At 43.6% G+C, this 12,118-nt stretch overlaps 1 protein-coding gene across 3 annotated transcripts in view; it reads left to right on the top strand.

Annotated features, from left to right (window-relative positions):
• Nucleotides 1-12,118, top strand: part of LOC111170409 (carboxyl-terminal PDZ ligand of neuronal nitric oxide synthase protein) — a 307,338-nt gene that overhangs the window by 263,043 nt on the left and 32,177 nt on the right. For all 3 annotated transcript variants that reach the window (XM_022565535.3, XM_022565546.3, XM_022565536.3), the window contains exon 6: nt 1,315-1,456. In XM_022565535.3, coding sequence (XP_022421243.1) covers nt 1,315-1,456 — 142 coding nt within the window. The remainder of the gene's footprint in view (nt 1-1,314; nt 1,457-12,118) is intronic.

Genomic DNA, 12,118 nt, shown 5'->3' with positions numbered 1-12,118 from the left:
GAAGATCGTAGTGGAGAAATATGAGCTAATTTCAATATTATGAATAGTGTAAATGAATCATACGTTCATCCTCAACAAGGCCTTACAGGCTTATCAAAACATTGGACTCTGCGTTTGTCTATAGTTGCATCGGTTTGCTGATGAGAAGCTCTACCTGACTGCTGACGTTACCTTGGGGTTTTCTTAACGTGTGGGGTGAACTGATGGTGTCATTAGGTAGTCACAACTGACCTGACGTCAGATCATCCAAGATGCGATTAATCTTAGACTCAAGGCATAGAGTGACGGCCACAGTTAAATGCAGTGCAGTCTGTGGTGGCACAGTGTTTGGGGGCCACTGGCGGAAGAGGAGCAGTGACCTAAGCCTTCCCAGCCTGAGCTCTTAAACTCTGCATAGCTCTCACTGAAGTCATTCAGTGAGTCTTTGAAAGAATGTGAAAACAGACCGATTAGCAAATTATAATCCGTTATCCAGTTAGAAGACCGTGCCCTGAAAACCTTGCACGTGGCTTTTCCTCATGGCCTATGTGGGCCACTTGAGACTCCTTCTTGGAACAGGCTCTTTTGTCCTGTCTCCTGCTGTCCTAGTAGTGGAATACTGGGAGCTAGGGTTAAGCTCAGTGCTTGGGCCGTTAGAGGAAGGGGTTAAATAGCAAGAAAAAAGAAAGAAAGAAAAGAAAAAAAGAAAAGAAAAGAAAAAAAGGAAGTAGCCAAAGAATAGACCCAATGAGAGACATCTTTGGAGCAAGGCTGGGAAGCTCACCTTAGATACCGTTGGCTGCCAGTCGTGTTCCAGGGAACTTGGACTCCAGGCCTCAGCTGGTTCTGCTGTTTAGACCATGGCTTCTCAACCCTTGGTCTGCAGGAACACCAGGGAAACCCACCGCTTCCAGCAGAAAAAAAAAAAAAACATGGCTGAGTTACTGTTAGTGTGATGAACCCATGGAACATTTGATAATGGTTGGCAGAGAATTCTGAAGCGTATCAACCACTTTTGTCAAACTTGGGAGGCGGACTTGGGCTAAGTCCGGAATTGGGATGTTCGCTATCTGTCCATTCAGTTGACTGATTGTTTCAGAACTGTGGTGACAATTTCTTATTTTCTGGAGTATTTCAGGAAGGGAAAATGTCTTTGCATTCTTCTTTGTATGTGCCCATCCAAACAACATAAGGTTTTTCCATCTCTTTCCTTTGCTGGCTTCATGGGTTTCTGTCTGCATGCCTCTTGCACATCCTCTCCCACCTCGGCCCATCTTGTGTCCTTATAGAGGGTCTCCACATCCTCCCTTCTCTCCTCTCCTTTCTCCTTCCCAGAGCCAAGCTATGCGAATCGTCCGGACGGTGGGGCAGGCCTTCGAGGTCTGCCACAAGCTGAGCCTGCAGCACACGCAGCAGAATGCCGACGGCCAGGAAGATGGGGACAGTGAGAGGAACAGCAACAGCTCAGGGGACCCAGGTAGGCCACTGCCGTGGGTGTGGATGAACAGGCAGGTAGACACACAACGTGGGGCGGTGGAAGTGAACGGTGGCCCAGGAATGGGGATGTTCAGGTGGGGAGCGGTCTGGTTTTAATCTTGAGCCGACCCCCAAAAGAAGCCTGTTTCCTCCTGGGTCACAGATTCAGAGTGTGGGGCTATTTCGCCGGCTGGGTGACTTCCTCCGGAGAGGTGGGGAGAAGACAGGCAAAAAGATTGAGAGAACTGGTCAGAGAATCAAAGATTTCTTTGGGTTATTTCAGCCCAGTGAACAGTCCTAAGGATCAGCTTATCCTGGCTAGATTTTTGGACTCTGAAAAATAAATTTCTTCTGAAAACGATTTCCTCCACATTCAAATTCAATTGTCTCCCCTCCTCCATCTTACCAGGACCAAGTCCTTAACTCTGAGAGTCCTCTTGTGTGTGTGCGTGTGTCTGAGTGTGTGTGTGTGTGTGTGTGTGTGTTCGTGCGTGCAGGCAATCAGTTCACTTAAAAAACATTTGATTTTCTCTGTTTCTCTCTATATTCCAAATTTTCTTTAAGGAATGTGTGTTACTTTTATAACAGAAAATTAAAGATATTTAAACTGTCAAACAAAGAAGCATTTAAACTGTATATCAGGAAACACATTTTAAAGGTAGAGCTGTTTATGCTACCAAGTCAGACCCCAAAGAAAATTACCATACAAAAGCACCTTCATAGAACAAATTAGAAAGAAGATAATTACAGTTATCTAAGTAGGGTTTTTTTTTCCTATTTCTAAATTCTATAGTTTTATGAACCCTCAGTGTGGACATTATTCCAGTATCTCCAATCTTCAAGTCTCATTAAAAGTCAGGAATAAGACAAAGATGTCTTTTATCATCTCTATAATCTAACAGTAAATGTGGGGGGAAAAGTATGAGTATTAGGCAAAAAGTTAATATGGTTTATACATTTTTATGTGGAAAACCCATGAAAATAAACTGAAAGCTATTAGAAATAAAAGAATTTAGTTAAAGAGGTGAGGTCCAATAAATACATATGGATAACTATGGTTTTCTATTCCAACAACAACCAGTTGGAAGTCACAGTGGAAGAAAATATCCACTAAAATAACAATTTAAAAAGATAAAATGCCTATGAATAATCATAATAAAGCATATATGTTTTATATGAAGAAAATCATAAACAATTGGAAAGTTCTTGGTTGGGAAATCTCAACATCATAAAAATGTTAATTCTCCTTACATTAATCTATAAATTTAACATTACAATACAAATTTTTAACAGCAAAGTAGGCACCTTGGTATTCTATCATACTCAAAACTTATGGGATACAGATAAAAGAGTGCTCAGAGGAAAATCAAAGGCTTAATTATTTACATTTAGATGATCAATCATGAAAATCAAAGTAATTAAACGTTCAATTCAAGAAGTTAGAAAATAGCAGAAGAAATCTCATACTGCAAAAGGCATTATCGCAAAGTGGTGAAGAGTAGAGACTCTTGGTTTACATTCTAGCTGCAGTGGTCACTGGCTGTGTGATTTTGGACAAGTTCCATAGCCTCTCTGTGCCTTAGTTTCCTCTTATGGAAAAAATAGAAATAACAGCAGTGCCTACCTCATAGAATTTTTGTGTTGATTAGATGCGCAGATACATTTCAAATGCTGAGTCTGGTGCTTGGCACATGGTAAACACCAAATACATGTTAGCTATTATTATTTTAAAATATGGGAAAAAACAAGAATAGAAAAAATCCTGGAAGAGATGAGTGATGACAGAGGAGTGGCTTTCCAGGTACAAAAACATATTATAAAGCTATAATAGGTAAAACTGTGCTGATGCATGAATAAGTGCGTGAATGGATCAGAACAGAAAGCTCAGAAATAAACCCAGACACACATGTTGACATAGTGTGTGATAAAGGTAGAACCCCTATGGAGAAAAATGTGGAAATCATTAATTTTGAAAACTCACATGCTTTGACCCCCAAATTACCCTCAAATTCCCTTCAAAGAATTCACGTTAAGGGTAAACCCATACATGTATGAAATAATGCATACATAAAGTTACGTAAGCAAAGAATTTGTTATAAAAGCAAAAAATCGGAAATAGCAAGAGGGGATTTTAAAATAAATTATGGTTACAAATAATGGGATATTACACAGAATTGGTGTACTCTATGAACTGATAAAAAGTCATCTCCAAGATATTTTGTTGAATTAAAAAAAAAAATCAAGGTGTAGAACTGTGGATATGACACGCTACCAATTACTGTAGAAAAATATATACATGTAAATGAAAGTGTGTGTGTATATATATGTATATATACATGTGCACATGAAACCATATATGTGCCTACTCTGCATAGAACATCTCCAGAATGATACACAAGACACTGGTTACTGTGGTTCATTCTGCAAAAGGGGACTAGGTGGCGATAGTGGGAGAAAGATGTACTTTTCATTATACCAGACCTATAGCTGGCCATGTTGCTCAGAGAACAGAAGCTGATCTGCTCACTTCTGAACTGGAGGATTTGCCCTCAGAGCTGCTAGCTGGAAAAGATTGATACCTTTACGTTATTGACTGTTCTTTGGTAATGCCCTGCTCCCTTGTTGGTGGAGAATCATAGCTAAGCCTCAGAGGCTTTCAAACCCACGGTACCACTAGCAGCCAGGATGCACATATACAAAGAAATTCTAATCAAAAAGTAAAGGGCATTGTCTCTGGTGAAGCCATTTATTCCTGGAGCGAAAGGAGTTGGACATAGGGAGGTTACCTAGAGGTTGAGTGTTTGAACTGTGTTCTTATCACGGAACTCCTGTCTGTGGAGCTTGATCTAGCCTCCGAGCACCTAATCAGAGCTAACTTCTCAGCCATTTGCTAAAGAGATCAGGATGGTATGGTTTGGCCTTTCGGAGAGAAGAGCTGGATAGCATTTCATATAGACTATTCTGAGGGGTAGGAGGTAGGCTATTCCCTCCTGCAGTGGGAACTACTCCTTCCTTCCCCTTCTAGACCCTGCAGGGGTCTTCTGGGTGGGGGTGGGTTGATATGATTTCCTGTGATACTAGGCAGGATTCTCTCTGGGGGTGAGTAGAGATTCCAGTAGGGATCCCTTCCTATCCTTTTCTCCGTCTTGTCTCCCCCCACTCCTCCCCTAGCACCCTGAGTGTATCGTGTACCCTCCAGCCGTTGTCAATGCTGTTCCATCTGCCAGTGGTTCCTGCATTTACCCCAGGCAGCCATTCTACTTATCCTTCACTACCCTGTCTTCTGGGAAGCCTGCCTTCCAGCTTCCACTGTCCCATTCTCTTCCTCTCCCCTTCCCGAAAATTTAAACACTTTTTTCCTCCAGGTTCCTATGTTCTTTTCACTCCTGGCTGATGCTGTTAACATTAGCATTTAGCCCACTGTCTACCAGATACATAGTGTCCTCCTGTCTTCAGTAGAGTGCAAGCTCTGGGAGGGTAGGGACTGTTCCTGGCATAATAAATACTTGTTGAATAAACTGGTAAACATGGTCAGTGATTGTGGCAAGGGATGTGTGTCATTTTAGTCATTGTCAACAGCATTTATTCAGTGCTTACTCTGTGCCAAAATGAGCATGGAGATTGAGTAGAAATTTCAGCAGGGAGTGACTTCTAAACAGTCCCCTTGATGAAGAACGATGACCTTGGTTTGGGGGAAGTAGGTAGAATTGAGGTGATATAGCCTAGAGGGTGAGGCTGGAAGGCTGAAGAGAGTACTGATGGTGATGAGCGATGGTGGCTGAGGCCGCAGATAGAGGCCAACGTGGCTACGCTCTTCTGACTAACAGGTGGTGAGCGTCGAGATAATGGGCCCATCAGCTACATGCACCTCTCCTTTTATAACCTTTTTGGTGATAATTTTTTCAAATGACAGTAATATACGTGAGATCTCAGCTATTTGGCACCTTCTGTATACCATTCTCCCTAAGAAGAATGTAACTGATGTTCATTTTAGGGAAATGAAACATCTCGGTTCATTTTAGGGAAATCTATCAGGCCCAGTGTAGTTGCTCCAGAGTTTAAGATGTCAAAGCACTGAGTATATATCTCTTTAAGGAGGTCAAGCATGGGTTGGATATGCTCTCCATATATCATGTTGGCATCTCTGCAGAGTAAAGGGAGTGGTAGGGGCTCTCCCCAACTCATGTAAGGGAGAATCTGGCCTGTGGAGTGATGTGAATTGTATTTTTCAGGGAGATACACACACACACACACACCCCATTTTAAGGAATTGGCTCATGTCTCTCTCTCTCTCACACACACACACACACACACACACACACACACACACACACCCCATTTTAAGGAATTGGCTCATGTGATTGTGGAGGTGTGGCCAGTCCAAAATCTGCAGGGTAGGCTCCAGGCTGGAAGTCCAGGAAAGAGTTGCAGTTCAAATCTAAAGGTGGTCTGCTGGCACAATTCCCTCTTCTTACAGGGAGGTCAGTCTTTGTTCTGTTAAGACCTTCAACTGATTGGTTGAAGCCCACCTACATCATGGAGGGTAACATGCTTTACTCAGAGTCTACTGATTTAAATGTTTACTCTCGTGAGAAAAATACCTTCAGCGCGATATCTAGAATAATGTTTGGTCAAATATCTGGGCACCATGGCCCAGCCAAATTGGCACACAAAAGTGACCATCACAGAAATGAAAAGGCAGTGTGGCATGATGGAGAGAGTGTCGGACCAGCAGACTAGAGAAGCAGCTGAGAGTCTGGGTTCTGGCACCTGAACAGCTGGGCTTGAATCCTAACCCTACCACTTCTCAGCCGGGTGATCCTCAGCAAACTTTATAGTCTCTCTGGATCATTCTTATCTGCTAGGTGTTGGGAGATAATGCATGTAAATCAGCATCGTGCCTAGCCTGTAATACACTCTAAATACACATTAGCTATTAGCCAGTTCTCCAGTTCAGAGTCTCAACTACATGACCCCATCTATGGACAAGAGGATCTCTGAAGTCCCATGATTTTATGACAGATCCACGTTAAATGATTAATCAGGTGCCCTCTGAATGCGGTGTAGTGCCACTGCCGTGAAGTGAAACCTACTTTGAGTATCAGTGCTTGGAATTCTACAGATCTGAGATGGGAAATGTTTTCTTATCAAGCTCTGTAGTCACTTCCCCTTTACAGCCCCACTTGCTTCCATACTGTCTATAAACTGCTAGGAACACGTTCCTTTTTTCCATAAATTCTTCACCCAGAAGAATTTATTGACTCCATTAGGATTTTTCTCTGTAATGGGGCACCTTGAAGCTCCACAGTGGAACTGTCGGTTGGCAGGTTTTCTTTTCCTTTTAACAAGAATCTTGCTTCCACGTTAGGGAGCTTTCATTTAATGCAGTGTTTATCTTTCCAGTGGAGCTGCCCCAGGCAGGCCGTTTGTTATGCAGAGGAAACTTGTTTACTCTGGAGGAATTGGAAAGTGCGGAGGCTTTGCTATCTTCTTTGATGTCTTGTCAGCCCTTTCCCTTCTGGGTTTCGGGAGTGCTTTTAATGAAGGTCCTCACTTTCATTGTGTGTGTGCTGCCTCTCTCTTTCTTTCTCTGCCTGCCTTTCTTTCCTCCCTCATTCTTCCCACCGTTCCCTACCCTGGGGGAGATTTATCTTTTGTATCTTTTGGCAGCAGCTGCCCTTGGCCAGTACCCGGGGCTCAGAGCCAGGTGGGGCCACTGCCCCTGTTCCTCTTGCCTTGCTTTGCCCTGTGCAGTTTCTTTGACTCCTGGAGAGGGTTTCCTGGGAGAGATCCCGTTTCCCTGGAGGCGTCCCTCTTCCCACGGCAGCAGACAATCCAACGTGGGGAAGGGCTTGGAGCCCTTTGGAGATTAGAGCTTCTTAGAAATAAAACTCTTGCCATCTAGACAGTGAGCAGTGGATTCAGGAGTATTTACTGTGTACCTGTTACATCTGCTGGACCTGGGCATCTGGCTTATTCAGGCAAGCACAGCACTGACCTTGTGTCACTTCCACGCTCCCACCACACCTGCTCTTCCATCTCGTCAGGCCACCACTGCCTGATCCTTTGGTTCTCCTGAGTTTCAGTTCCCTTCCTTCATTCAGCAGATGTTTATCTAGTTTCCGCATATTCTGGGGATACTGTGAACAAGACAAGGTTTCCGCTGGTGAGGAGCTCACACTGAAAGTTGGGGTGGGGGAACAAACAGATGACAAACAGGACCATTTTAGGGGATGTCGATGCAATGAAGAAGATAAAGCAGGGTGGCTGAGACTACGGGTGGAAGCAGTGAGCCTGTTGGGAGACGAGGTGGTGCAATGGTTAAAAGCACCAAGCCTGGAGCCAGACTGGCAGGCTTTGAGCCCCAGCTCCAGCCTTACCAGCTATGTGCCTCAGTTTCTTTATCTGTCAAATGGGGATAATAATAGTGCTTAACTCTCAGGGTGGTTCTAAGGATAAATGAGTTAAGACATGTAAATCCCTTAAACTAGTGCCTGGAACACAGTAAGCACTATTTGAGTTTAAGCTATTGCTGTTGCAATTTTGAGGCAAAAAGTGGCCATTTCAAGTACTTTTGGACTGAGCTGATAATCCTTTTTTTTTTTTCAGCCATTTTATTTTGAGGTATAATTGACATGTAAAAAGTTCTGCATTCATCCAACAGTACCTGTCCATTTTGCCCTGTGACGCTGGTCCATTACACATCTGTGGTCCCCAGACTTGGCCCCAGGCTACTTTGCCATTCAGCAGTCCTTCTGCCTTTCCCTTATCCCCAGTTTCCGTTTTGGTGGACGATGTTCTTCTCCTGTCTGAGATTAACCTATTCACTGCCTCTGCTTTTCCCCTCATCTCGCCTCTTCCTAAACCCTGAGCCATCAGCTCTCTCCTAAATCATCACCTGAATCTTCTACCTTGCTGACTTTTCCCCCCACTGCAAATAGATAAGGTCAAGTCTTTTCCATCATAAAAAAACAAAAATCAAACCTTCCTTGTCCCTGCATCTCCCCCAGCCTATCTCTTTCCTCTCCATAGTCAAGCTTCTTGCAAGACACATTTATACTCATTGTCTACGTTTTACCCCACCCTAGCCATTAGCCCTTCAACCTCCAGTGATCTGGTGTCTGCTGCCTGCCAGTCCTTCCTGAAACGACCAGTCCAGGTCACTGAAGGGCCACCTAGTGGGCAAATTGAACCAGCCTTTGTCTGCAGTGTGCATCACTGGGAATGAAGCACTCCCCTTCCCCAGCTTCTGGGGCCCCCCACCGCCACCCCGCACTCTTTCCTTTTTTCTCCACTAGCTGCTTTCCAGCATCCTTTGTAGGTTCTCCTTTCTACCTACCCCTCAGGTGTGGGGATTTTCTCCTGGGATTGGTCCCTTTGCTCTTTTTTGACTGCCCATGGTTTTAACTCCAGCCCAGACCTTTCTCTTGAACTCTCCACTTATGGATAGTGGATATCTCCAGTTAGCTGCTACAGACTCTCACAATTTCATTCTCTTATCCACAATCCTCCTTCTCCAAAATTTTCCCTAAAGGATGCCAGTCTCTACTCAGTCACCTAAATCAGAGTTTTAAAACTCATTCTACATGTATTCCTCTCTCTCTCCCTCCCCATCTCCTCCTCTCTCCCTCTTTCCCTCCCCCTTCCCCACCCACAGACAGTTGGTTACCAAGTCCTGTGATTTCTGCACCCCTGAAGGTATTTCAGATTTGTCCCCTCTGTTCTGTCTTATGCCACCTCTTTAGCTTAAGCCCTCATCTTTCTTCCCTAGAGTATTGCTTTCTATCTTGTCTCTTATAGATCTATCCTCCACATCATCCCTAGGTGAAATTTGAAAAAATGAAAATCTTTTGGTATTACTTAACCTGCTTGCCTTCCTTCAAGATCAGATCCTGACTCTTCCTGGTCAGGTCCCTCCCGCAGAGTCACTTGCAGTGTCTCCAACCATGCTGTGGACTTCTGTACCTCTGTGTCTTTGCCCCTGCCTTGCCCTCTGCCTAGAGTGCCTTCCATGGCCTCCCCGCCCCTCTGCCTGCTTCTTCACCTGCCTTAGCTGGTACTCCTTCCTCAGGAGGTGTTTCCCCTCTGCACAGGCTTCTCTATCACCCGCCTGACTTACATGTTCCTCTTCTGTTGTCCTGCACCCTGGATAGCTCCCTCATAGGTGATACAGCCTCATGCTGCATCTGTGGTTTATGTCTGTTTCTTCCATCAGGCTGGGGAAGCATTGAAAGCACAGATTTTGCTTATTCATCTTTATGCCCAGTGGACTTCTTTTGTATACAGGGTTCTTAACAAATACTTACTGAGTAGATGAATGAAATCAGCATATGTCTAGAGACTATTCAGTGTATCCAGTATAGTTTAAATAAACAGTTTAAAAAGCACCACCCCCTACCCCAAGTCCAGCCTTACCTGTCCCTATTACAATTTGAAATCCATAGTGCCCAATCCTGTAAGTTTCCTGGTTTTACCAGAAGATTTTCATATCGTTTCTTGTCCCTTGGGCTTGTCGATATCAGGAACATTGCAAATACCAGATTTTGTCCCTTGTCTGATAGGACCTGAAGAAGACCGTTTGTTGTGGGTCCCTTTTCGAGATATTGTGTTATCTGATACACTGACAGGCACACACATAATAATAATATCCCTCCATCTAGCTTGTTCTTTCTCTCTACCCCAGCTTTACCCCCCCCCCGGTTCTAACAGATCTGTTAATACACAGGCATACCTAGGAGATATCGCGAGTTCAGTTTCAGACCACAGCAATAAAATGAATATTGCAATAAAGCGAGTAGCACAAAGTTTTTGGTTTCCCAACGCACATAAAAGTTACCTTTACACTATACTGTAGTCTGTTAAGTGTACAATAGTATTATATGTAAAAAACTGTACATACTTTTAAAATACTTCATTGCTAACAAATACTATCATCTGAGCAAACCGTAATCTTTTTGCTGGTGGAGGGTCTTGCCTCAGTGTTGATGGGTGCTGACTGATTAGGGTGGTGGGTGCTAAGGTGCGCGGGGGGCTGGGACAGTTTCTTAAAATAAGGCATCAGTGAAGTTGGCCACATTGGTTGACGCTCCTTTCACAAACAATTTCTCTGTAGCAGGCAATGCTGTTTTATAGCATTTTACCCACAGTAAAACTTCTTTCAATATTGGAGTCAATCCTCTCAAACCCCGCCACTGCTTTATCAACTAAGTTTATGTAATATTCTAGATCCTTTATTGGCATTTCAACAGTCTTTACACATCTTTGCCAGAAGTAGATTCCATCTCAAGAAACCACTTTCTTTGCTTATCCATACGAAGCCGTTCCTCATCTGTTCAAGTTTTATCACGACATTGCAGCAATTCAGTCACATCTTCAGGCTCCCCTTCTAATGCTAGTTCTCTTGCTGTTTGCACCACATCTGCAGTTATTTCCTCCACTGAAGTCTTGAACCCCTCAGAGTCATCCATGAAGGTTGGGATCAACTTCTTCCAAAATCCTGTTCATGTTGACATTTTGGCTTCTTACCATGGATCATGGATGTTCTTAATGGTGTCTAGAATGGTGCATCTTTTCCAGAAGATCTTCAAGTTATTTTGCCCAGATCCATCAGGAGAATTGCTATTTATGGCAGCTATAGCCTTATGAAATGTATTTCCTAAATAATAAGACTTGAAAGTTGAAATTACTCCTTGATCCATGGGCTGCAGAATGGATGCTGTGCTAGCAGGCGTGAAAACAACATTAATCTCATTGTACCTCTCCATCAGAGCTCTTGGGTGACCAGGTGCATTGTCAATGAGCAGTAATAATTTGAAAATAATCTTTTTCTCTGAGCAGTAGGTCTCAACAGTGGTCTTAAATATTCAGTAAACCATGTTGTCGACAGATGTGCTGTCATCCAGGCTTTGTTGTTCCATGTGTAGGGCACAGGCAGAGTAGTTTTAGCGTAATTCTTAAGGGCCCTAGGATTTTTGGAGTGGTAAATAAACATTGGCTTCAACTTCAAGTTGAAGTCACTGGCTGTATTAGCTCCTAAAGAGCATCATCAGCCTGTCCTTCGAAGCTTTGAAGCCAGTCATTGACTTCTCCTCTCTAGCTATGAAAGTCCTGAATGACAGCATCTTCCCAATATAAGGCCGTTTCCTCTACATGGAAAATCTGTTGTTTAGTGTAGACACCTTCATTAATGATCTTAGCTAGATCTTCTGGGTAACTTGCTACAGCTTCTACATCAGCACTTGCAGCTTCTTCACCTTGCACTTTTTCCTTATGGTTATGGCTTCTTTCCTTAAACCTCATGAACCAACCTCTGCTAGCTGCAAACTCTTCCTCTGTAGCTTCCTACCTTCTCTTAGCCTTCATAGAATTTAAGAGAGTTAGGGCCTTGCTCTGGGTTAGGCATTCACAACTTGGCTAACTGTTGCAAGAGGGAGGCCTTGCTTTTGACCTATTTTGGCTTTCAACACGCCTTCCTCACTAAGCTTAATCATATCTAGCTTTTGATTTAAGATGAGAGACATGTGACTCTTCCTTTCACTTGAACACTTGAGGCCAGTGTAAGGTTATTAATTGGCCTAATTTCCATATTGTTGTGTCTTAGAGAATAGGGAGGCCCAAGGAAAGGAAGAGAGATGGGCAGGGTGGCGGGGGTGGGTGGGAGTGG

Source organism: Delphinapterus leucas, chromosome 1, assembly GCF_059928025.1.
Source record: "Delphinapterus leucas isolate spDelLeu-1000000601 "Yukka" chromosome 1, BTC_Dleu_Yukka2, whole genome shotgun sequence".
NCBI lineage: Eukaryota > Metazoa > Chordata > Mammalia > Artiodactyla > Monodontidae > Delphinapterus > Delphinapterus leucas.
The sequence above is the reverse complement of the archived record's forward strand: the minus strand, read 5'-3'. Positions and strand labels throughout refer to the sequence as shown.